At 37.3% G+C, this 27579-nt stretch overlaps 1 protein-coding gene, 1 long non-coding RNA gene and 1 pseudogene across 5 annotated transcripts in view; 2 read left to right on the forward strand and 1 right to left on the reverse strand.

The window, feature by feature from the left end:
* Positions 1 to 8677: 8677 nt before the first annotated feature.
* Positions 8678 to 27579, reverse strand: part of PTPN12 (protein tyrosine phosphatase non-receptor type 12) — a 125515-nt gene continuing 106613 nt past the window's right edge. For 3 of the 4 annotated variants that reach the window (XM_014589368.2, XM_006140774.3, XM_027773345.1), the window contains 6 exons: positions 19825 to 20801; positions 17106 to 17183; positions 15934 to 16001; positions 14247 to 14277; positions 10625 to 10732; positions 8678 to 9542 (listed from right to left, as the gene is read on the reverse strand). In XM_014589368.2, the coding sequence (XP_014444854.1) occupies positions 9481 to 9542; positions 10625 to 10732; positions 14247 to 14277; positions 15934 to 16001; positions 17106 to 17183; positions 19825 to 20801 (1324 nt within the window). In that variant the 3' untranslated portion in view covers positions 8678 to 9480. The remainder of the gene's footprint in view (positions 9543 to 10624; positions 10733 to 14246; positions 14278 to 15933; positions 16002 to 17105; positions 17184 to 19824; positions 20802 to 27579) is intronic. The other variant, XM_006140775.3, reaches the window with a different exon arrangement.
* Positions 21306 to 26980, forward strand: LOC102467946 (uncharacterized). The gene is made up of 3 exons (XR_001370664.2): positions 21306 to 21662; positions 24465 to 24591; positions 26596 to 26980. It is a non-coding gene; the product is annotated as an uncharacterized LOC102467946 (long non-coding RNA).
* LOC114008447 (eukaryotic translation initiation factor 4E pseudogene) lies at positions 21938 to 23987 on the forward strand (annotated as a pseudogene).

Here is a 27579-nt window from a genome sequence, read left to right on the forward strand (position 1 = left end):
TTTCTAATTAAGTAAAGTTTAAGACTTTGGAAATTCCTTAACTACAGACTTTTGACATTTCACTATTTATTAGCAACTTTATACTGTGGAAAGAAAAGAGGAAAGACACCATAGAAAGAATCCATTCTATATACTTGTGGACAGTGGAAATATGATAGTAAGTAGGAAAAAAAGCAGAGTTTACATTAAAAATTTGTAATTAAATACTGAACATTGTATTCTCCATTACTGTAATTGCTTCACTTATGTTACCTAATAAATTATTGCAAAACATCATGGCTCTACCACACTTAATGACTTCTTGGTTCTGGAAGGCTCAGAGAAGGATCACCATGTGGTGTGGCTCGAGTAAACTGGAGATCTCCCAATTGGTGTCTCATTCTTCCACAGCTTTTCCTCAGCTTCTATAATTGTCAGCAGGATCCTGAGAGACTGGAGTAGCCAGGTTTCCTAAGGTCTAGAATTGGCCCTGAAACATATCTGCTGCATGTTATTGGTTAAAGCAAGGCACAAAGCCAGCTCAGATACCAGGATAGGGAAACTCCACCTTGATGGGAGGAGCTGCCAAATACAGTGGCCATGATTTCCAACCCACCACAGTAAAAGACCACGATGACCAAACCAAAATTCTAGATTTCAGCTTCTGTTCCCATAATGTTTATCCTGTTGTGCCCTAGAATCAGTGAGGAAAAGCATGCAGATGTCTGTCATTAGTTTCCAGGCTGTAAGTCTTAAAGATACGGGTGACACTTAACTAGCACACACAAGTTTCTTACCCATTAAAGCCTACACTCCTAGCTTGCTTAAAATCTAGAGGCAGGGTCCAGTAGGTGGCGTAATGGTTACACTACTGGACTCCCACAAAGCAGGCTGCACATTAAGTCCTGGACCTGCCAGCTTGAAAACCAGGTTGTGAGGGGACCAGCAGTTAGCATAATGGCTATGTCGCTGGACTCCCATGTAGTCAACCGCGGTTTGTGTCCCGGACCCGGTGGCTTAAAACTCATGCCAGGCACGTGTGCGTGTGTGCCCAAGATCCCGAGAGGAGAATGGAGAAGGGATTGCAGCGTGGCCATCCCCCCTGGGGGGTGATTTCTCACTTTCTGTCTCTTTGTCTCTCTGTCTGGCGAGCGCACGTGCCCTATAGCAAAAACCTCTCAAAAAAAAAAAAAAAAAATCAGGTTGCGCTAGTGTGCATGCATGTCCAAAATCCCAGGAGCATGGAGAAGGGATTGTTACATGGCCGTCCTCCCAGGGGGTGATTTCTCACTTTTCCTCACTGTGTCTCTTCAGCCAAGTACACAATCCCTATGGCAAAATCCTTAAAATTGTTTTTTTAAAAATAAAAAATAAAAATAAAATAGAAGCATATAATTGGGTCAGTAGCTCACAGTGGGGATTTCAGAGTAAGAGCTGGCTTAAATTTTATTTCTTGAATTCTGCCATAATAAGGGGTAGTACCTATACCTCACTAGATTTTTGGGGAATGAATAAGGTATGTGTACAGAGATTAGAAGAATTCCTGATGCATGGTAAGCATTCAGCAGAGTTAATCATTTTCATATACGTACATATTACTTACATTAGATAGAGCAAGCTCTAAGTCTAAATGAAAGTGTATTAATACTCTTAAGATTTGCTCAAGCTTCTTCCCAAGTGGGCACTTGGAACTAGGGCCTTCATAAACATTCCTCAATAGTGAAGGCACCCAAAAAAGCTTTTGGGCTACTGGTGGTCTGAATTTTGAGTGTCTTTCCAGGTATTTTTGACCCATAAATTGCCTCTTGGTTTGCTTTGCTGCCCCCTTCTGGTGGAACAGAGGAAGATTCAGATTATGTTCAAATCCCTACAGTCAGTCACTGCTAAAAGCTATCAGTATGTTCCATCTTTACTTAAAGAATCCAATTTCCAAAAATTCTTGGGATTAAGTTAAAGTTAATTCAAATGAAAATACAATCTAAATGTAAAACTTCTACCTGTGAATTTAGATTTATTTCTGTTACATAGAAATCAGTATTGGTAGATGGAATAATTATTAAAATGAACAGCCCACTTTAGGTTGACAAGATCTAAGACTATGAGAGGTTCTTCAGAAAGTTCATTTGAAAATGCATATTTCAAAAAACAATGTGTGGAGTTCAAAATTTTGGGCAACAAAATAAACTCAAAACTGAATCTCCAATTTTCTATCGAGTTTTTGAAGTCCTGTCATACTTTGTAGCTTATTTTACTTAAATGTTTTTAACATTATTTTAGAAGTCTTTAAAATACTAGTGGGACCAGCAGTTAGCATAATGGCTATGTCACTGACTCCCATGTAGTCGATCGTGGTTCACATCACAGACCTGGTGGATTAAAACTCATGCTGGGCGCATGTGCGTGTGTGCCCAAGATCCCAAGAGGGGAACAGAGAAGGGACTGTGGTGTGGCCATCCCCCCTGGGAGGTGATTTCTTACTTTCTGTCTCTCTCTGTCTGGCAAGTGCATGGGCCCTGTAGCAAAAACCTCTAAAAAAATAATAATAATAATAATAAAAAAATAAACTACTACAGATCTGGAACCAGCAGTTGGCATAATGGTTACATCACTGGACTCCCACATAAGTTAGTCCCGGACCCTTTAAAACTCACACCAGGCACATATGTGTGTGTGTGTGTGCCCAAGATACTGAGAAGAAAATGGAGAAGGGATTGAGGTGTGGCCAATCCCCTGGGGGTTGATTTCTCACTTTCTGTCTGTCTCCGAGGCGAGTGCACACACCCTATAACAAAAAATCTCTCTTAAAAATAAATAAATCATAGATTCATAGATAATTTGTACTTTTATGTATTTATTAATCTGTTAATTTTACTGGAAAAATTTTTGGTTGGGGAAAAAATACTTGTTTTTGGTCCTTGGTTTCCAGAAAAACATAAAGAAAACTTGAGAATAATTTTCTTTTTTAAACTCTTTTTTTTAAGAATTATTTATTTACTTATTTATTTTGATTTTGACCAGAGAGGTACAAAGCGAGAAAGAAAGTGAGAAAGTAAGCCACCAGGTCCGAGACTTGAATCGTGGTTGGCCGTGTGGGAGTCCAGTGCCCCTTAACCCACCACACCTCTTGCAGGCAAGAGTAATTTTCTGTTTACTTCATTCGACTCTTTGGGTTTGAATCTGGAATAGTTAAGGAACAGTCTTTTCTGAAATATTGGCAAGAGTTTTATAGTCACAAATGCTATTACATGAAACCCTTCTAACAGCACATATGCCATGCTCTCTCCAAAAAATGTAAAATGACCGGAATCTTTGGAATTCCCTTCCCCCACTAATTCAACAAAGCCCAGATCTGTTTGATTTAGAACACAAAGACCCATTTCCTTAAGCTACTGAAGCATGGTTGCTTTTCACTGGTTAAGTTATTTATGATCTAAATATTGTTATTTGCATTTTTATAAGATTTATGAAACTTAAATATTGATAGAAGAAAAAGGTTGCAACAAATACATTAGTACAATTTATATTCAAAATTAAATCTACTTTCACATTTAGCATAATATGTAAGAACTGCTTATATTAAATGGATATATGCCAAACTCATCGTTAAAGCCTTTGGAACTCTCCATCTGCCAAAATAAAAACATGGGCTTTTGTCTGGCCATTAAGAGCTATGTAACAAAGACTCAGAAATGGAGAATAAAATATGAAAAATGGAAATTAGCTCATATCTTATTATTTATTAATGGAACTTGAATTTTAATAGCTGCAATAATCACTAAAAGTTACAATTAGAAGTTATTTGTGTAAAAAAAAACAGTAGTAAGAACTTTTCTAAAACCAGCATGTTATCTTGTATTTAGAATTAAATGAGAGTGACATAATAGACTGCATGCAATAAATAGTACCAAATATGTATTTCAACCAAAATATTACAAACAGAAAGCATTTTATGGGTCAATATAATTGAAGATGTCATTCTTCACTGAACTATCATTCAAAAACTCCAAATCACAAATTCTATCAACTTATTTTATTGTTCCCCTTCATATTAAGCACACAATAGTCTCTTTTGAGTTACAAAACTTTTTTTTTTTTGAGAAGTTTTTGCCATAGGGCACATGTGCTCGCCAGACAGACAGAGACAGAGAGAAAGCAAGAAATCACCCCCCAAGGGGGATGGCCACGCTGCAATCCCTTCTCCTCCATTCTCCTCTCGGGATCTTGGGCACACACGCACGGCATGAGTTTTAAGCCACCAGGTCCGGGATGCGAACTGCAGTCGACTACATGGGAGTCCAGCAACATAGCCATTATGCTAACTGCTGGTCCCACAAAACTTGTTTTCAATTCATATATATAGCTATTTTCAGAATGGAGCCAAATATTAAGCTTGAAAACTAGATAAATTCTTGGCAAAGTACTTACAGTTCGTGAATATTTTTGAGCTGCCTCTAGGAGCAGAGACTAGTGTAAAAATCACCTATGTTACACTTCGCTTCCTAAGTGTATTTATATAGGTGCTTTAAGCTGAATGTCAAGAGAGATTAAGATTAATAGAAGCATATTTAGGAATATAAATAAAAATCAGGTATGGACCAGCTACCTTAACATGTGCTAGGGTTTGGGATTCAATTCATTAATTCAACAGACATGTTCTATTTTGTATCAGGATAATATTTAAGAAAATACTTATGTTCAAGATTTTCTTTTACTTTGCGCACGTGACTGCTTGTGGAGTATATGCCAACATTCCTACTAAATTACATGGTCATTTAACTCAAATGATCTAGTTTAGTAGAGCAGAAAGTATAAATACAGTAAATGAATAGGGTACAGTATAGACATTAACAGGGAAGATTGACTGACTTGAGCAGAAATGGGACGAGATGAGGAATTTAACAGAGAAAATGACACCTGGACGAAGTCTGGATAGATGGAGTAGGGTTCACCAGAACAAGGATGAAGGGTGCTGAAGAAAAGAGGGTGTAGGATGACTAAGGCATGGGGGACTCAGGAAACTAGTTTGGCTGGAGCACTTTTTTCCATTTGGTTATAAAGGCGAGAGAGGTCATCAACAGACAATCTTGAATGAGGTCTTGCATAATCTGCTAAGGAGTTTAGACCTGATCTGGAAACTGGAGATCTTCCCTTATATCCATTGTGTTATCTAAAGAGATGCAGGAACTCTGAACTTCAGACCTCTGGTAAATTCAGTATCAGATCATAAAAACACACTGATATGCAGTAAACCATTCACATTCAAGAGTTTCAACTATTTTAAATGTCTTCAAGTGTTTACAAACATACAATTATGTAATAGTGCTCAGGCAAAAATCTTAACCACATATCCTGAGGCTGTAAACATGTGATCAAGACACTTAGCTACAGACTAAATGTAGCTTACACTGTCATTAACTATGGCTTTGCTGTTTTCTGTTGAACAATATATAGAGAAAATGCCCATAAAGAGAAAAATACTATGTAAAAAATGGCTCCCAATAATGAACACTTAACTGAAAAATAGAAAAGGAGAGCCAGGGAAGATCTTTGTAACCTTAACTACGTGCTAGAGGTTTTGGAAAGTGACAGGATGCATTTGGCAGTGGCTTATCATATACAAATGTGCTTAACCATATGCTTTACATAGAAAAAAAAAACTATTTTATCTAATAGCTATTTTATTAAGTATTCAGGCAGCATAAAAATTAACGAGTTGAAGAAAGCTAAATTTGGAAAAAGGCAGTTTTAAATAAGGATAGATGGTGAGAAAAAAAATCTGGAAACTGACTCTCAGATCAATGGGCACCTAATTTATGAAAAAACTGTATTAACAGTGGGGAAGTCCATCAGGTGGTGTGGAAGTTAAGGTGGCTATATCCCACTTAGCTGACTGGCCAGCTGAGCGCTGGAGCTAGCAGCTGGAGAGTCAGACTGGGCACATGTACATGTATATTCAAAATACAAGCAGAAGAATGGAGGGGACAGGCTGTAGTGTGGCCATACTCCCCCCGCAGTTTCCTCCACGCCCCATCCCCATCTCTCACTGGTGAGTGCACATGCCCAAAACTTTAGCAAAACATAAAAAAAAAACATTGGGAAAAAAAGAGTTTTCTCAGTAAGTGGTAGTTGATCAATGAAAAAACAAACAAACAAACAAACAAAAAAACTACATAATATACCATACTCAAAACTAATGAATTCTGTATAAAAAAATATAAAAGTCTCTAGAAAAACTGTCATAATCTTTGGATAGGCAAAGATTTCTAAGAGAGTACACCAAAAAGCATTAATCAGCCTCAATTATAAAGGAAATGACTGGTAACTTAGGAATAGTGCCTTGAAAAGCATGCAGGGTACCTGTGTGTGCATGCATGGTCAAAATATCAATAGGACAGAGAAACGAGACCATGCTTTGGAGCACGGGGTGCTTTCTTCTTTCCCCTCTCTGTTTCTTTCTGTAAGAACACACACCCTCTTTGGCAATTAAAAACAAACAACCAAACACCAACAATAGAGTGAGAAGGCAAAGCACAAGCAAACCAATAAGAATTGAAACACAGAATATATAAACAACTCACTATGTCAGTGAGAAAAACACAAGAGAAAAACAGGTGTAGAATGCTGGATTACAGGGGATGTATATATTGGGTTGTCAAAAAGTCAGGATGCACTTTTGCATAGAAAAACATCACGACTTTTCTGATGACCCAATATTTAGCTTCAGTTGATAATGCCAAAGTTTTTGCTTGTGACTTAAACAGGCTCAGGAAAAAGAAGTCCACATGGTCATTAAGTATGTAAAAAGGTGCTCAACCTCATTAATCATCAGGGAACTACATATTCAGAATACTAGGCAATATCAGTGCATACCTATGAGAATGGCTAAAATAAAAACTATTGGCCATACCAAGTATTGGTGAGGATCTGTAACAATTCGACCACTTTCTAATATCTACTAAAGATGAAATACATATGCATATCTTATAATTCAAAAATTCAACTCCAATATATATCCAGCAGATATATGTACATATGTGCAACAAAAAAAATACATGCAGAAATGTTCGAGCAGCATAGTATGTAATATTCCCAAACCCAAAATGCCCATTAATAGCAGAATGGAAAAATTGTGGTATATTTATACAATGTAAAATTCTGTATTGAATAATGAACAAATAATTGTTATAATACAAAATGAACAAATCTCAGAAACTCAGGAAGGAAGCTTTGCAGTTATCGATACTATTTTCTTGCTTGATCCGGGTGGAGGTCACTCAGATGGGTATGTGTACTTTATGATGACTAATATGATTTTTGTACCCATTTTGTATATGTGTTATACTTTTTTTTTTTTTTTTTTTGGAGAGGTTTTTGCTATAGGGCACGTGAGCTCATCAGACAGAGAGACAGACAGAGCGGCAGAAAGTGAGAAATCACCCCCCCAGAGGGGATGGCCATGCCGCAATTCCTTCTCCGTTCTCCTCTTGGGATCTTGGGCACGCACACACATGCGCCCGGCGTGAGTTTCTTTAAGCCACCGGGTCCAGGATGTGAACTACGGTCAACTACATGGGAGCCACGCGCCAGCCATTAAGCTAACTGCTGGTACCCAATAAGTGTTATACTTAAAAGAAATTATTCCAAGAAATCCTTTCCCAATTGCAAAAACTTGTTATAAATTATTCTAGTGCCATATTATACAATTCATGAAGTGTATGAAGAGGCTGAAAAATCTTTTTGGTTATACTTTGGTTTAAGTTTTATTAGGAAATTATTATAAGAAGGACTGTGTTTTATGAATGTTAAACATTCAAAGTATTTCTTATGATCAAAACATATGGGAAAAATTTAAATTGTAGGAGATTAACATAAGGACCACTTAGCTTAAAAAATCTGTTAACACAGGGACCAGCAGTTAGCATAATGGCTATGTCACTGGACTCCCATGTGTCGACCGCGGTTCAAGTACCGGACTCGGTGGCTTAAACTCACGCCGGGTGCATGTTCGTGCCCAAGATCCCAAGAGGAGAAGGGAAGAGAAGGGATTGCTGCGTGGCCACCCCCATACCCGGGGGTGATTTCTTGCTTTCGGTTTCTCTCTGTCTTTCTGGCAAGCGCATGCGCCCTATAGCAAAAAACCTCTCCCAAAGGAAAAAAAAAATCTGTCAACACAAAAATATAGTAGTATTTTATCTTCCACGACAATCCTTCTTTTACTCATACTCAATCTCATTTTAGTCTCATAGTTTCTTCATTCTTTTGTATGCAGAGGGAAAATATAGATGCCTGTCAACTCTATGGTGTCAAACTTCAGACCTAGACTTTATAGATACGAAGAAACTAGTTCCTCATTCCCAACTTGACCTTTATTTGGTGTTCTACTAAAATCTTTGTAGTCTAAATATTGGGTTGTTGAGGAAATGGTAATGCATTTTTGCACAGAAAACAGACATCATGACTTTCCCAATGAACTAATATGAGAAGGCCCTAGGATCTAGGGCTGACTCAAGGGTAGGCATTTAGAACTGCAAAGCCTTGTTTTCTGAACATGCCTCCCTATCTCCCTCCCTATTGAGATTAAACCCCATTAATACTCACGACTTAAAGACTGAGTAAGCAATAAGCCTGATGGTAACTCTGAAGAATGATTTCCTAAAAATGAAGAAAGAAAAACCATGACAACAAGTAGGCACTATAAAATTGTTTGTTTTTTTTTTAATGGCAGGTCAAATATCCTGAAACATACATATATTTTGATAGTCTTCTAATCCCAGTTGAGTTCAAATATTAAAGTAACACACACAAGCTAAGAGAATTCAATATTGTTCCAAGGCACTTACTGAATCTCCATGACTAGGTGAAAACAAGAACAATTAGGATGAACAATTAGACAGTATATAATATAAAAATAACTTTTTGCTTACAATTTACAAAATGTATTATTATTACAATCTTTGATCTCTGGTAACCTGTAATGCTGGCTGCATGAATCCAGCAATTTTAAAATTCAGAAACTATTTTCTAAAACTTCAGGGCAAATAATTTACAAATAAGGTACACAAAGATTTAGACCATGCAGAAATTTCTTACATCTTCTGTTAATAATATTTTATGACGGTAACTTTATCAAATTATATATCTACTTGCCCTGTACATATACAAAATAATGCATACATGATAAAACAGCAAAAGAGTAGTCCTTAAACTCATGTAGTCCTTAAACTCATAAAAGTATTACTATATTAACATGTCTACAAGCAGCGTGTAACAGGGTTAAGAGACATTAAGGCAATAATACTTGAAGTTACAAAATAAACCATATGTAATACTTTTTCCTAAGCGTAGTATAAGGCAGGTAGATGATCCCAGCAAAAAAAAATATTAAGGTAACAATCTACACTGCTGTTAGTCCCACATTTTAAAGATGGAATACCATAAACCTGGCTTTCAGTGGCACTTAAATTTTCCAGTATAAGTGAAAGTGTCTTTTAGCTCCCTGAATCAGGTCCATTCTGAAGGTGGATCTCTTGGTCCTTTGGGTTTTCCACAGCGATTACCAAAACCTATAGTCAGAACACACCAGAATATTTGGTCACTGTTTAGAAACATTTTTACACAGAACCATGTCTGTCAGACATCCTCACTTTCTAGAATAAATACATTTCTACAAGGAACTCTAGAATCTCGAACAAATGAAACTATAATATAAAACAATGGTAAATCTGTTTAGGATAATTGAAAATATTACTTCTTTTAAAAATATTATGCTTAAAATCAATTCTGTCATGAGAAAAATATTTTAAGATATTTTACTCCTTCCAACACAAAAGATGTGTTTATATACCTGATGTTCATTTATTTTTTGTTTTTTGTTTTAATTTTGCCAGAATGCACATGTACTCACCGAAGACAGAGAGAGAGAGAGAGAGAGAGAGAGAGAGCGAGCGAGAGAGCACTACTCACTGGGGGATGGTCACACTGCAATCACTTCCTTCTCTGTTTCTCTATCCCTTTTGGGATTTGGGGTATGCATACATGTGTACCTAGTGTGTTTTTTCTAAGCTGCAGTACTTGAACCTTAATGTCAGCCATGTGGGATCTGATTCTCTTAACCACCAGGCCATGGGATGGTCCTTTATATTTTAGTTTTTAGTCTCCATGAAGAACAGAATTATTATTTGATGATTGATTCAAAGCAATTTTTATCATACATGTTTTATTCTTCCAAGTATAATTTCAGAACCAGAATTAAGTCATTGTATAGAGCTTGACAGACTATTGTAAGAATATCCAGAAAAAATGACAAATGATCTTTAAAAAAAATTTTTTTTTAAGAGAGATATTTTTGCTATAGGGTGTATGTGTGCTCACCCAAAAGACAAAAAGCAAGAAATCATCCCCCAGGGGGATGGCTGTACCACAATCCCTTCTTCTCTGTTCTCATCTCAGGATTTTGGGCACACACATGTGCCCTTGATATGAGTTTCAAGCCGCCAGGTCTGAGGCTTGAACTGTGGTTGGCCAACTGGGAGTCCAGCACTTTAACCACTGTGTCATCTGCTGGTACCGACAAATGATCTTTACTCATTCTTGTCAGTATTAACTACTTACTTCAACTTTTAAAATTATTTATTAAACAAATTACCAATATCTGTGGCTTCTGTTGGACTTTCTGATATTTTATCTTTCTTGTCACTGAAAGTAGGTGGACCTTCTGTACAAGTTTCTGTGTGAATAACTCCGGCTGGATGATCTAAAATGCAAAACATCCTTGTTAATTACCATCTTTTGCAACACTGTGTAGAACTAAACTTTTTAATGTGGACAGCGAGTTGAAAGAGCAAACTTTCACTCATGAACACAGATTTTAGAGGACCAAATAAGTGTAAATATAAGGGTAATACAGGAAATCAAGTCAGTTGTTCTTGAGGACACCTAGAAATCTGCAGTGTATACTTTTGCAGTGTGAAGAGTCTCACTCCATTCTTACTGTAAATCTGGATCTTAAAATTTTATATTTCCTTAAAGTACTTATATTTAAGGCAATTATTTCCACTAAAATGGCTTTATATGGAAATTAATGGCAAACAAGTTCATAATTAATAGATTATCTGCCCTCAAAAGTAGTAATTCTTTCTTTAATATTTTTACATTATCTGAATTGTAGCTATTTATTAAATTATTAATGTATACAATTAGTAACAGAAGAAAATACTATGATTCATTCATTCTTTCACAACCTTTATCACATTCTCCTATACTTCTATGAGGAATCCTTCTGGAAACTGAAGTATTAATAAAAGTCAAATAAGACATAATCTTTTTCCTCAAGGCATTTATAAAAAATAAGAACAGAGAACAGACTAGAGAACAAATATTTAGGCTTTGTAAGCCATATAAAATCTTTGTCTTTGGTTTTGCTAGCTTGTCTGTGTGTGTGTGTGTGTGTGTGTGTGTGTGTGTGTGTGTGGTGTTACAGACAGGGTCTGTGTCTGTGTTCTTTCTGCCTCGGCCTTCTGAGTTTGAAACCTTAGGTGTAAACTACTATGCTCAGCTCTTTCAGACAAGCTCTTGCTGTGTTGCCCATGCTGGCTACACAGTCACAGTCCTCCTGTCATAGCCTCCTGAGTAACTGAGACTAAAAACATCCATCATTATGCAGGCTTTTTAGGATGGGCCGGGAATCAAGCCTGGGTATCCCATGTGGTCTCAGCCTATCAAGCAATAATGCCCAGAATGCTCTACCACAGCCAGGTCTGTCTTTTTATTTTTAATTTTTTCAGTTTTTCCTATAGGGTATTTGCACTTAACAGAGAGAAGAAAAGTGAAAAAACACCCTCAGGGAGGATGACCAAGCTGCAATCCCTTCTCCTTTGGGTGATTTTTTTTTTTGGGGGGGGGAGGGGAGGTTTTTGCTATAGGGCATGTGCGCTTGCCAAAGACAGAGAGACAGAAAGAGAGAAATCACCCCCCCAGGGGGGATTGCCACGCCGCAATCCCTTCTTCTCCATTCTCCTCTCGAGATCTTGGGCATGCACACACACGCGCCCGGCGTGAGTTTTAAGCCACCAGGTCTGGGACGCAAACCACGGTCTACTACATGGGAGTCCCCCTTTGGGTGTTTTTTAAGCCAGGGTCCAGACTTGAACCATGAAGTCAGCCACATAGGATCCAGCCACCTTAACAATCACACCACCAGCTGGCCCCTCCATTTTTATCAAAAAACAGCTTTTTTGAAATGTAAAAGCTGGGCCAGCTCATGGCATGGTGGTTAAGGCAGCTAGATCCCTTGATCTGCACAGCTGACAGTGCAGATCAAGCTCTAGACCCAGTGGCTTGAGAAACGCACTGGGTATGTATGCGTGCCCAAAATCCCAAGAGGAGAATGGAAGAGATAGGATTTCAGTGTGGCCATTCTCCTCGGGGGGAGGAGGGGGGTGTTTTCTCATCTCCTCTCTCTCCCATCTCTCTCCAGGAAGTGCACACACGCTATACCAAATTGAAGAAATAATAATAAATAAAAGCTATTTGTTCAAGTCAAGGGCATACAAAACAAAACAAAAACTAAAAGCTAAATAAAAAAAAAAAGAAAAAAAAAAAGGCAAAATTAGGCCCATAGGCTATAGACTGCCAATTTCCAGTCTAATAGAAGAGACAAATAAATACACTCATTTTTAATATTATTCTGATGTTTAATAAAATGGAAATGGAGAATCAACTAGAACACATAAAAGAAGCAAGTAATGAATGCTGAGGGCTCAGCTAAGGTTGAAAACCCAGAATTATAGGTTTAACCTGTAAAACTGAGTGACAGTCCCCCTCAGCATTCAGTAATCTCGAGAGAGATAATAAAATGGTAAAGGAATTAGGAACAAAAAAGTTGAAGATAACTCTCACTAGAGTGATAAGAATGGTATTCAGGTTGGATACAGCAGGAAAAAAAAAAAAAAGAGAGCAGAAAGAGAAACAAGGAAGGGGTCAAAAGACTTTTTGAAAATGAAAGATCCAGAACGCCAACAGTAACAGTAATAAAATAGATAATAATAACAATTCAGTGCTTTTCATGTGTCAAGTATAGTTGTTTCATACTTTACATAAGTTGCTGAATTTAATGAAACCTTTGTAACAATCTTCTGAGGTAGGTACCATTTTGTCCATTTCATAGGTAAAAAGCACTGAGTCTCAATGAGTACCTTGCTCAATGTCACACAGTAAATAAAATTACAAAAATGGGATTCTAATCCAGGTGGGCTTAGTTCTAAAACTTCTACTATTTTTAATTCTAAAGTGTTGACTAAAGGAAGAGAGAGTGAGAGAGTTATAGAATTTATAAGATGAAATAGACCCCCCTTAGATCAAGATCCATGACATATTTATAAGAAAAGAGCTGAAGGGGAACAGAGGGGAAAGGCGGAAATGATAGGTGAAGGAATTATATAGGCTAAGATGTTTGCTGAGTTGCTTACACAATCAGGAACTTATAAAATTGATAACCTGGTCTAATTTTTTAAAACAGATTTTTGCTAAAGAGCATGTGTGCTCACCAGCAAGACAGAGGGAGACAAAAAGCAAGAAATGACCCCCCCAGGGGGGATGGCCATGCAGCAATCCCTTCTCCTCCATTCTCCTCTTGGGATTTTGGGCATGCAAGCATATGCACCTAGCATGAGTTTTAAGTCGCCGGGTCCAGGACTCAAACAGTTGTCGACTATGTGGGGGAGTCCAGCAACGTAACCATTACTCCATCTGCTAATCCCAATCTGACCTATTTTAGTAAGACAGTAAAAGTAACACGATAGAAAAATTTTCTAACTTGGCACTGTAACTCTGAGCTATACAAATTTATTTGACTTTACAAATAAATGTAAAAACCCTAAAAGAAAGATTTCTAAAATAATTGATTTTTATCAACCCAATCCCACCATCTAGGTAAATTTGGGACATTTATTCCAGTCAGGATCTAATTATCTAGGAGTTTTTGTAAACAACAGAAAATAAATTATAGGAAAATATCTTTTTAAAAATAACTTCCCATTAGTCTGTAACTACGAATAGGTGCTCTCATAATTTTTGAGATCAGTAATATCTGGTGGTAGTATTTAATTCAGAAGGATTACATAAATTAGTTAAGCTTCTGGAAGAGTTATCCTAGATATTTTCACATATAAAAATGACCAAGTAAGTAGCATATACCACGAGACATGCTATTTTATAGAAATTAATGTATAAAATCTACACAGAAAAGAAAAAAAAATCTAGTAACTTACCACATTTTTCATTTCCAGGGGTTATCGAGCCCTGTTAGAAAGACATTTAGTAGCTATTATAATACATTCATTTTACATAACAAATAATTGAAAGTTTGGTCTGTTATGTATGTCTATTCCAAGAAATCAAGGTCTGTAGAGATTTTCTGTATTATGGTTAACAAAAATACTATTGTTTTCAATTATTCTTAGACATTTTTAAAACTGTTTTACACTGGAAGTACAAGTTTCCAGATGGAAATAAAAAGGCAGGAGCTGCTATTGTACATGAAGGAACATTCACACAGCTGCATTTTGCTAGCCATGTACCATATTTTATCTACTTAATCACTGATTATAAAACATATGGGGAAAAAAAAACATATCATGTGTTATCATGATTTTAAGTCATTTTAAGCTGTATCACAATGTTTTTTAATGTAAAATATACCTGATTTCAGGGATATTAAGATATGGGGAAAATATGAAAAAAATTAATGTTGATCAAAAAATGATTATTTTCTGGACCAGGCTGTGGCCTGGTGGCCAAGGTGGCTGGATCCCACATGGCTGGCCCATGGTTTAAGTCCTGGACCAGGCGGCTAGAAAAAAACACTGAGAATGTATGAGTTCATGCTCAAAATCCTTAAAAGGAAGGAGAAATGGAAGAGAGTGGATAGCAGCATAACCATAACCCATAGGGTGGGATGTCTCACTTCCCTCTATGTCTCTCCCCGATGAGTGCGCACACCCTCTACCATATTAAAACAACAAAAGGGCTTTCCCATGCAAACATTTCCTAACTGTAAAAGAAATCCCAAGCACTAGAAAAACCAAAGGGAGGAACTATGTGCTAAGTGTTCATGATGGGGAACAAAACCTAGGAAAGTACTATGACCCTGAAAATATTTAGTTTAATCCCTAGAGTGTATGTGCACTTGCCAGGGAAAGATGGGAGGATGGGGTAGAACACCTCCCGATGGGCATAGTCACAGTAAAATCTCTTCTCCATTCTGTCAGGATTTGGGACATGCTTATACATGTGCCTGATATGTTTCTGAAGCCACTTAGAGCTAAGATTTGAACTGTGGTCAGCCATGTAGGATCTGGCTCCTCCAATCACTAGGCTAAAGGCCTGGCGCTGAAAATATTAACTTCTGCTTCATTCCTACTTCCAAAATGATTTGGAAAATTGTATAATTTACAAATTTCAAAAGCAGCTTGAGAAAATAATACTCTGAAATGATAGCAATATATTGATAAGGTTACCTATTAAAAAAAATTCAGATCTTGGGCTGACTCTGTGGTCTGGTGGTTTAGATAGCTGGATTCCACACATGGCTGGTTGACCCCACAGTTCGAAACCTGGACCCCGAATCTTGAGAAATGCACTGGGTGCACGTGCATACCCAAAATCCCAAAGGAGAAATGGAAGAAAAGGGATTGTAGAGTGAGGACTCCCCATGGGACAGTGTTTCCTCCTCTCTTTCTGTCTCTCTGGCAAACTCATGTATACTCTAGCCAAAAAAAAAAAAGAATCCAGATCCCACATTTTATATAGGTTATTTTTTTATCTGAAATCTTAGCACAAAAATGCTCACCCAAAATTACAAACTATATTTAATGGCCTAGGATGCGTTACTGTAAAATCAACTGGAAGACAAGTTACACGAAACAAAATAGGCATTTTAATCTCAAAAGGACTCACTTCAGACTTTCTCTGTTCGGACCATTGCTGACTTTGAGGTTCACTCCATTCAGATCTTACAGGTGTATCTGAGAAAAATGAAATTTTATAATTAAAATTAACATCTTTAATTCTTGAAATTTCCTTGCATTAAAGTAAACAGATCCTAGAGGATTTTAGAAATAATTATTTCCTTTAAAATTTTGTAGTTTGTATTGATTCATGGAAATTCCTTTAAGTTGCCTTTGTTAAATTTAACTAAATGAATTCAGAAAATGTGACAGATTTAAAGTCTACTGCTTCACTGTTTTTAACACTTATAAAATCAGTCAAAATTAATCTATTGGTAACATGTAACTCTCATTAGACTAGTGAACACCTGCACTGAACATAAGACACCGTAAATACATTCGAGCTGTTTTTGTGCTCTTTTTTTGAGGGTTAATGAGAAGTACATCATCAATGCTTTGAAATGTAATTTTTCCTAGTTCTCACTGTTTTTTTTTTGTTTTGTTTTTTGTTTTTTTTTTTTGAGAGGTTGTTTTTGCTATAGGGCGCATGCGCTTGCTAGAGAGATAGAGACAGAAAGCAAGAAATTACCCCCCCCACCCAGGGGGCATGGCCACTTTGCAATCCCTTTTCCTCCATTGTCCTCTCGGGATCTTGGGCACACATGTACAGGCGCCCAGCATGAGTTTAAGCCACTGGGTCTGGGACCTGAACCGTGGTCAACTATATGGGAATGCAGCGACATAGCCATTACGCCAACTGCTGGTCCCTAGTTCTCACTGATACTTTAGTGATCTGCAGTATCTTCTCAATACCAATTCCATGATACCCACCCAAGCCCAACTTAAATGTCTACTTACCTAAACTGGCACCAAATGAAACCATTAATGTCTTCATAAATAAGTGCTACTTTTAATAAATGAAAGACACTAAATTGCAAATATATTTTTAACTGCATTTAACTGAATTCTAGTAACATAAATGCAGCCATTTTAGCCATTTCAGCAATCACAATATACTAAAGTATTTTTCAAGCAGAATTAAAAGCATTGTCAGTATCAATTCAAATCTATTTCTGAATTGAATTATGCAACTCAATAGCTACTAGATTAAAATCAGCAATGGTTTTCAGAGTTTATTAATTATAGAGTATGAAGTAAATGTAAAAGCTGAAAAACACTCACTATGTTCACTTGCTAATACAAAAGATTCAGGAGTTCTTTCAGGTAGGGGAGGAGGTGAATCTTCACTAACATCAAAATCTAAATTAAATACATAAAAGTTAGAAAAATTATTAAAAACTAACAACATGTCATCGAAACAAAATCAGAGGGCTTTTTTGAAATTCTAAACATTCATATCATAAGTATCTAGGAGAATCAGTTTTAAAAATGCAAAAATAAACACAAAATTATTCAGGTATCAGCACATAATCAATTAATACATCAACAAGGTCTAAAACAAACAAAAAACCCCTAATTCTTGTGCCAATGGTTCTACAAGGTAAGTAATCTATAAAATAAATAGCTTATAATATGAAAAACAAAGAACCTATAAATAACATACAAGGTAAATAATTAACAAGATGGCAAAGATAGGACCACTTGTAATTATGTAAGAGCAAACATCATTTATACAGGAAAATCTTTTTGTTTTGGATAGGTTTTCACTATAGGGCACGTGCGCTTGCCAGACAGACAGAGAGAGACAGGGAAAGCGAGAAATCACCCCCCAGAGGGGATGGTCACACCGCAATCCCTTCTCCTCCATTCTCCTCTCGGGATCTTGGGCATGCACGCACACGCGCCCGGTGTGAGTTTTAAGCCACCAGGTCCGGGACGCAAACCGCGGTCGACTACGTGGGAGGTCCAGTGACATAGCCATTACGCTAACTGCTGGTTCCCTATACAGGAAAATCTTCAGTGAATATCAAACTAACAACATAGTTAGGGTAGGATGGAAAAAAAAGGAAAACAGAAATCACATTTACAGCTATCTTTGCTTTGAAATGTAAACAAAAACAAAAGAACAGAAATGAACTGGTATATATCAGGTGCTTTCAACTACTCCTGTAACAATATGTATAACTTTAAAAAAATTATTTCTGTTATCACCAAAAGATTGGTCATGTGATGGTAACTCTTAATTAGTATATCATATCAAGTATCCTTACTCTCACCTAATTCTATTTCTAGTAATTTTTTAAAAAAACATTTATTTTACTTAACTTTATTTATTATTATTATTTTCCGGTTTGATCTGAGACAGAGAGAGAAAAGTGATAAAGCAAGCTGCCTGGTCTGAGACTTGAACCACAGTCTACCATGTAGCAGTCCAGGGCCTTTAACCACCACACTACCTGCCAGCCCCTATTTGTAGTAATTTTTTAAAAGAGACAAACAATTTCGAGATACAATATACTATACTAAAGTACAAAAGCAAAATTTCTTGTCTATGTATTTCCTTGTATAGTTTTACAACATGGCAGTTATAGTTTAAGTTGAGGAAGAAAAGATATTAAAAGTTTTAAATTACAGTAAGTAGGTAAGGTAATATTTATCATGCTAGCCAAACTCTTCTGAAGATCCTTCAAATAAAATACAGGAGAATCAAGAAAATAGAACTCTCTAACCTAAGAAACTAGCTTAGAATATCTTCTACTTTACCAGAGACACTCTCATGGCAAAAATAATACAGCGTGTGTGAGCAAGGAAAAATAAAAGCATACCACTATGGGTGGTATTATACTGAGTCCAAAAGAAAAAGTCATCTTTCAAGTTCACACTAGCTTTTTGCCTACGCATTATAAAAACCAGTCTGTATGTGTCACTATCAATTACCAAAGCTAATTAATAGGTAAATGATCACTGATAATACACTAGTAAATGGTTTTTATGTTTATGCATCTGCTTTCAAACTTTATGATCTATAAATGCATCTGTGATTATTTTTAACAGATCAAAGAGGAATTCCAAAAACCACTGATATATTTTGGGAACTGAATGTAAGCATTATCTTGAAATGCTAATAAGACTGCTTAAAGACGAAAGTCATGGGGACCAGCAGTTGGCGTAATGGCTATGTCGCTGGACTCCCACGTAGTCGACCGCAGTTTGCGTCCCAGACCCAGTGGTTTAAAACTCACGCCGGGTGCGTGTGCGTGCCGTGCCCAAGATCCCGAGAGGAGAATGGAGAACGGATTGCGGCGTGATCATCCCCTCTGGGGGGTGATTTCTCGCTTTCTGTCTCTATGTCTCTCTCTGTCTGTCTGGCGAGTGCACGCGCCCTATAGCAAAAACCTCTCCAAAAAAAAAGATTAAAGTCATTAAATAATGGCTTTGATGACTAGATACATATACTCACTACTACATGAGTAGTTTACAGTAATGGTTTTAGGTTAACTCAGGGTTGAAAGCAACCTTTTTTGCAAACATTTGTGAAGAAAATGTTAAAAAAAAAAAAGCATTTTGTAGTTAAGAGAACAAAAATTTCTGTTTATGAGACATGCATGAATTAAATGACCAACCAAACTATTCTGCAACATTTGTGTCACTATTACTTTAAGTGACTGAATCACCTCCAATTACTATAGATCCAATTATTTTGTCAGATACATTTTTGACCTACACAAAACACTAAAGGCTGCAATATGGTAGAAAAAGTTAAAAAAAAAAAATTCTAGTTACAACTTAAATATTTTAGAACCTAGTAATACAATGTAATAAAATTAAGGTAATAATAAAAGCTTATTTAAAAAATTAGTATATAAGACAACTAATTTTTGCTGTAGGTTTTAGACTACAGTATGAAATAAAATATACTGAACTAATACAGCTTAAGTGTTTAAAACAGTGACTGGCACATAGTAAAAAGATATTTAAGTGTTAGATACTGTTTTATTACCTTTTTCAGCACCTGAATGTATTGTTCCTGTTACATCATGCCTAGCAATGGACATTGGTAATACTTTCCTAGTAGAAATGCTTTCAGTGCTAGTGGCAGCAGAAACCGTGGCACTTGCTGTTGATATATTAGTTTTATTCTTGGTCACAGCACCATCAGAGTTCCTTTCATCTGAGTCTGAGTCATCAGAGTGAAGAGGATTGGTAAAACTGAGGGGTGCACTGAATAGAGGTGAACTGTTATGATGATCTATAAGATCACGGGTTTCAAACTGTGTTGTAGGGCTTGGTGTTGAACTCACAGTTTTCATAGTTTGGCAGTGCAAATCTGAGGATTTGCCTTCAGATGAATCGGGTTTGGGTATGGCATTTTCAGGTCCATGAAATGACCATATTACATGTCCTTTCTCGTCAAGAGGCAAGTGGTCTGGCCTTGGAGGTGTGTCTGAATTCTTCTGAGAGTCTTCTGATGGAGTAACTGGAGCTCTGTTTAACTGTGTCACACTGCAGTCCACACAAGAATTCTGAGAAATATTATCAACTTTTCGATCCTTTGAACTTAACTCTTGTGGTTTAGAGATTTTATCAATTATACAAGGTGAAGAAGATTTAATTTTGATTGCATGGCCCCTATTCAAGAGTGTGTTTCCATCAAAACTTTTTGGTCCCTCTTGGAGAGGGACCTTCTTAATTTCAAAACTTAAATTTCGCTCCAATTTTTTATCTATGTGTTCAATAGTTGATTCATTTTTTCCTGGAAGTTCTGACGATTTATTATAGTTTCTGTTGAGGTCTGTTGAATGTTGTTCTGAGGAAACCATGTGCAACACTGGCTTTGGATGGTATCTGTCATTATCCTGCCACACAGTAGTGACTGTTGGAAAAGCTGAAGGGGGAGAAGGCGTCAAGATGGGTGGCACAGGGTGAGGCTCTGGTGGCTGCAGTATTTCTTCCTTAGCATCTCCTTCTACAAGGCAACTTAAAAACAAAAATTAAAAAGAGTTATTTTAGGACTATCTATCCTTTTAAAAATAAGATGGTACTTGACAATTATGTAGCTAAGTCAATGATATTAGAAGCCATTACAGGGAACCAGCAGTTAGCGTAATGGCTATGTCGCTGGACTCCCACGTAGTCGACCACAGTTCGAGTCCCGGACACGGTGGCTTAAAACTCACGCCGGGCACGTGTGCACGCATGCCCAAGATCCTGAGAGGAGAATGGAGAAGGGATTGCGGTGTGGCCATCACCCGTAGGTGGTGATTTCTCACTTTCTATTTCTCTTTCTCTGTCTTTCTGGTAAGTGCACACGTCCTATAAAAATCCTCTAAAAAATAGTTTATATACAGTATTGATATATAACTTACTATAGCTTCAAAAAAATCAACACAAGCAAAATAATACTTCAAAAAAGGACTTTTTTAAACAGAAAAACCAGTGAAGTGAAATAACACCTGTTTTATGTAATACAAATTTCTCCTATTACCTACATTTTTACTTGCTATTTTCCAGGGTCCTGGATAAGCAACAGTCTACTACACTCTGTGGTATTTGAGAGTTCCCCAAATCAGGCAGCTATCAAATGCCTCCATTTAAAAAGACCTTAACTCCTTGTTTTTTTGACCCTGCAAATGCCCTCACCTATCTAAGATATTCTAAGATATGTACCTCTTAGAATATCTTAGTGACCGATCTATTTAAGATGGTGACTGTGGAAATAGAAATCACCTCCACCCTGGATCTCCCACTTTCAGAAGAGGAGAAAACAGAATCTAATCATGAAGTTGTTATCCCAGAACACTGTATTAAACATCCTCTACAGAACAGATGGTGCTCCAGGTTTGTTTTTGTTTTTGTTTTTGAGAGGTTTTTGCTATAGGTCATGTGTTCACCAGAAAGACAGACAGAGAAAGAGAGAGAGAGACAGAAAGTGAGAAATCATCCCTCAGGGGGGATGGCTATGCCACAATCCCTTTTCCTCTATTCTCCTCTCGGGATCTTGGGCACGCATGCACACACGACTGGTGTGAGTTTAAGTCAATGGGTCCAGGACTCGACCCATGATCGACTACATGGGAATCCAGAGACACAGACATTACGCCAACTGCTGGTCCCAAGCACTTCAGTTTTTAAAAAATGATAAAAGCAGAACTTGGCAAACAAACCTTTGACTGATCTTTAAGTGTGATACTGTTGAAGACTTTTGGGTTCTGTACAACCATATTCAGTTGTCTAGTAATTTAATGCGTGGCTATGACTACTCACTTTTTAAGGATGATATTGAGCCTATGTGTGAAGACAAGAAAAACAAATGGCTGAAGATGATGACTAATTACATTGAACAAACAGCAGAGACAAAGTCACCTTGATTGCTTCTGGCTAGAAACACTGCTGTGCCTTATCGGAAAATCTTTCAGTGACTACAGTGATGATGTGTGTGGGGTTGTTGACAATATTAGAGCAAAAGGCAGTAGGAAAGCAATATCGACTAGTGAATGTGGAAACAAGAAAGCTGTTACACTTACAGGGAGGGTATACAAAGAGAGGTGGGACTTTCTCCAAAGATAATGATTGGTTATCCTGCTAAGAGCAACTCCACCACTAAAAATAGGTTTGCTGTTTAAAAAGACAACTTTTAAGTATTTCCATAAGAGAACTGTGTCAAGCAGTTGAGATTTGGAAGTTGAACCAAAGCCTCTTCAAAAGCAGAGTGGACTGCATTTAAATTTGATTTCTATCTAAATGTTGCTAGGATGGAAGAGAAGTCTCATTCACCTTTTTCTTGTACTTTTGTGTTCATTTTTTGGGGGAGGGGATGGATTTTTGGCTAGTGTCCACTTTTCCAATCAAAGAACTACAGTACACTTCATCTGCAGAATCCATAAATGTATTCCTGGCCCACTCTATAATAAACTAGTAGAATTAACATTACAAACACATTTTACCCATCTACAACATGCAGAAAAGAACTTGCATTTCTATACTTCATGGGAAAAATAATATATGTTCCACTGTATGGAAGAGCCTATTTTGTTAGTTGGAAAGACTATGATGCATACAGTTTCTAGCAATTTCATTTCTTTTTTTACAGCACTGTTTGCTGAACTCTTGCTGATGTCTACTAGGTTTTAATTTATTTATTTCCCTACTTAATAATATTAGTGATTCTTATTTCTATTTTTATTTTTGTTTTGTTTTATTTCCTCATGTAACATTGGCGAAGGATCCAGGCATATTACCCAAAAGTACAGTAAACATTAATTTTGTGCATTATTTGGTAATTATTTTTTGTTTTCTGTAACTACAAAGCTTTGCTACAAGTTTATGCATTTCATTCAAATCACTGATCTATGTTTATGTGATTTCCTAAACACAATTGCGGGTAATAAAAAAATGTAACATCATAATTATATTCCTAACCAGAATTAGTATGTCTGTGTTTGTATCTTTAAACTACTTAGGCTATTTTGCTTTGGTTAAAAATTGCTCAAACAGAAAAGCAGTCTCATTCATACTAACACAGTTCACAAAACTGTAAATAAAACGTGTACAGTGAATTATCTTTAAAAAAAAAATAAAAAGAGCATCTTGGATAGAAATTCATGTACTCATGCCAGATAAAAAAAATTCTCTGCTCCGTGGCCTCTATAACATCACTATTTCCTGGTTCTCTTTCATCCCAAACGTTCTTTTTCTTTTGCAATGGTTTTCCTTTACTCTGATCTACAAACTTTGGGGTTTACCAGTGTTATCTCTCTGATATTTTGTTGTAGTATACCCTGAATCTGAAATATTTCATCCCTGCCCAGGTCTTTTATTACCAATTACACACCAAACCTTCAATAATCTTTACTTCCAGTTTAGACATTAAAATGTCTAAAGGAGAATCATACTGTCTTCCTCCCAATCCTGTTCTTCCTTAAAATGATTTGATTAAGGAGGCATTAGAAGAAAGTATCAGGTATATTGTCACCATCTCTGAAATGCTAAACAGATTAAGAAAAAATTTACTAAGACTTGCACCCTTTTGTGTTTCCACAGTAAATCTGAGTTTATAGAAATAGTTAATGGGACATATTACCAAAGTGCTCTAATATTAGTGAACAAATTATAGATTTCTATTAGTTTAACAAAATATGCATTAAGAAAACGGGACCAGCAGGTGGCATGGTGGTTAAGGTACTGGACTCCCAGGCCTGACAGCTTGAAAATCATGCCAGGCACGTGTGTGCTTGTATCTAAAATCCCAGGAAGAGAATGGCAGAGAAGGGTCCGGTCGTGGCCATCTCTCCATGGGGTAGTTTCTCACTTTCCCTTTCACTGTCTCTCTCCAGTGAGTGCATTTTCCTATACAAAAACCTTTAAAAAAAAAAAAAAAAGTAGAAGAAAATGAGAGCTAGGACTCTAGCCTAATGGTTAAGGGTACTGGAGTCCACATGGCTGACCAAGATTTAAGTCTTGACCTCAATGGCTTTGAAAAACACACTGGGTGCAAATGTGTGCTTGCCCAAAGTCCTGGCTGGATGGAAAAATGGAGCAGAAAAGGACTGCAGAGTGACCACACCCCACAGGGGAAGGCGGGGGGCGGGGGCGGGGGGTCAGCACTGAGGTATTTTCACCCATCTTCTGCCCTCTCTCTAGCAAGTACACATAAACTCGGACAGTTAAGAAAAAAAATGAAAGTAGAAAACCAGTGGCATGCTGCTGTGCAATACTGAGTCACATGCGAGGCCCAGGTTCAGATCTTGAATCAACTCAAATATGCAAGGTATGCTTGTGTGCACTCATGGTCCTACTTGCCTGAGGGGGTGGTGGGAGGGCTAAAAAGTATAAAATATTGCCATGAGTCTCTGTCTGTCTGCCTCCAACCCCTTCTTCTCATGAAATAAACTAATTTTTTAAAAAGTAGAATATAAAATTGGCTATTAAAAATTGATTTAGCAGGGCCAGCAGGTGGTGTGGTGGTTGGGGCACTGGACTCTCGTATGGTGAACTGCAGTTCAAATCCCTAACCTGGGGGCTTGGTTTCTCATTGTCCCTTCTCTCTCTGTCTCTCTGGTCATACTGAGAACTAATAAAAAAATTAAATAAGCCTTAAATTTTTTTTGAGGTTTTTGCTATAGAGCACATGTGCTCGCCAGAAAGACAGAGACAGAGAGATAGAATGCGAGAAATCACCCCCGGGTGGATGGCCACACCGCAATTCCTTCTCCTCCATTCTCACCTCGGGATCTTGGGCACGCACGCACACATGCCCCGCATGAGTTTAAGCCACCAGGTCCAGGACTCAAACCGTGGTTGGCTACCTGGGAGTTCAGTGACGTAGCCATTACGCTAACTGCTGTTCTCACATGGGGCTAGTCTGTAGTACAGTGGTTAAGTGCATACATCGAAAACTGGATCCCACGTGGCTGGCCAAGACTTGGGCTGTGGCAGAATGAAGAGCCCACTGGGCATGCACACACATGTATGTCTCCTAATGGGAGACAGAAATGGAGGAAAAAGACTGAGGTGTGACCATACCCTCTTTGGGAGTGCTTTCTCTCTGACACTCTTTGTTTCATTCTGGTGAGAGCAAACTCCCTCTAGAAATATAAAAAAATAAATATATAAATAAATCTAGAGTATGTTTTGTTCATAGACATAAAAAAAAAAAAAAAAACAGCTAGGTATAGGGGATAAGTTCAAGAATTTGCTAACACCCCAGGGAGACTTTCTGTAACAAAAATTTACCAAATATTTCAAAAAGATAGAAGAGAAGATTTTACAAGTTCCCAACCCATGAGCCAGCAGGTGGCATGGTGGTTAAGGCACTAAACTCCACATGGCCTACTGCAGTTTGAGTCCTGGACCTGGTGATTTGTTTTCTCTAGAGGGGATAAGTTCAAGAATTTGCTAACACCCCAGGGAGACTTTCTGTAACAAAAATTTACCAAATATTTCAAAAAGATAGAAGAGAAGATTTTACAAGTTCCCAACCCATGAGCCAGCAGGTGGCATGGTGGTTAAGGCACTAAACTCCACATGGCCTACTGCAGTTTGAGTCCTGGACCTGGTGATTTGTTTTCTCACTTTCTCTATCTCTCTGGTGAGTGGGCATGCCCTACAGAAAATTAAAAACTAATATTAGCAATAAAATTAATTGTTAAAAATTAAAAAAAGTTCCCCACCCAAAGAAATCATATGTTGAGGTGATAGATATGTGATCATTAGATATATGTACTGAAATACCACCATACCCCATAAATATGTACAATTATTTGTCAATTTAGCTGAATAATAAAAACTTTAAAAACCCAAATGTACAATATCATTTATTTATGTATTTATAAACTGAAAGCATATGACTGATTCAATCTAATACAATGTCTTCAAGATTCTTTCAATATCATGCGCTTTAGACAACCAATTAGCTTGTATGCCAGTAGCCACACTAAAATAAAAAGTACAGTTTTTACTTTTTATTAAACTTATGGTTTCATGCTTTTACTTTCAGTTATGTTATAATAATTTACAATAGTTCTAAAACTCATCTCAACTTAAAAGCCATGAAGCCAGCTGATGGCATGGTGGTTAAGGTGGTGGGATCCCAGGTGGCTAGATGAATAGTTTGACTCCTGAACTAGAACCTGAAAAACATACCAGATGCATATACGTGCATATCCAAAATTCCAAAGGGGGGGAGAAATGGAGGAGAAGGGATTATGGCATGACTATGCCTCACAGTGGGTGCTTTCTCACTTTTTCCTCACTCTGTGCCTCTCTCCTGCAGGTACAAGTGCCCTCTGACAAAAAAACAAAAACCCAAAAGTCGTAAGGTACGTTGGAACACAAAAGTCTCGCATTTCACTCCACTGCAAGAAAAAAGATGATCTATCCATGAAATATAAAACCCCACACCTGTACTGCTAATAAAAACCTGTGTTGGGCATGGTGTACTACTTTGCAGTGCTGGAGCCACCAGACCAGGATTCCGACTCTGGGTTGACCTGAAACAAGCTAGATGAATTCACATGTGTCTATGATCTTAAATGGCTGGAAGGCTGGAGTGGGGCTGGAGATGGAGGGCGGGTGGCGGTTGTGGCATGTTGAGCCATGATGGAAGTGACTGTTTCCTTCACTCCCTTCCTCCCTCCCTTCTGCTCTCTTGGTCAAATGAATAAACTTTAAAAAAAAAAAAAAGAAAGAAAGAAAAATGAAAAACAAATAAAGCTGTATTAAGCAGAATGTTTCTGTTAACACTCACCACTTCTTTATTATTTTTATTATAAAATAACAGGAATCATGAGGCTGGAGGGTAGTGTGGTGGTTAAGTGTGCTGGCATTCCCACATGACTAACTGCATTTCGAGTCCTAGACCTGGTAGCTTTGCTTTCTCACTTTCTCTCTCTCTTCCCCTCTCTGGTCAAATTATAATAAATAAATAAAGTTAAATAAAATATTTCTAAAAAAAAAAAACAGGAATCAAACTTTTGAAAAGGTATAGGAGAAATGCTTAAAATTTAGAACATTCTTCCTGCTTAATTAGGAAGAGTCTACCACTCTATGTTGCTAGAAACTAAATTAAAAGATACTTAGACAGTGGGGCCAGCAGGTGGTATGGTGGGTAGGGCACTGGACTCCCACATGGCCGACGGCAGTTCAAATCTCAGAACTGGAAGCTTGCTTTCTCGCTTTCCCTCACTCTCTTGTTCTGTCCCCTCTCTGGTCAAATTAAAAAAAAAAAAAAAAAAAAAAAGTTAGGGAATAGCAGTTA

The sequence above is a fragment of the Tupaia chinensis genome, unplaced genomic scaffold (assembly GCF_000334495.1).
Source record: "Tupaia chinensis unplaced genomic scaffold, TupChi_1.0 Scaffold000044_1, whole genome shotgun sequence".
Classification (NCBI taxonomy): domain Eukaryota; kingdom Metazoa; phylum Chordata; class Mammalia; order Scandentia; family Tupaiidae; genus Tupaia; species Tupaia belangeri.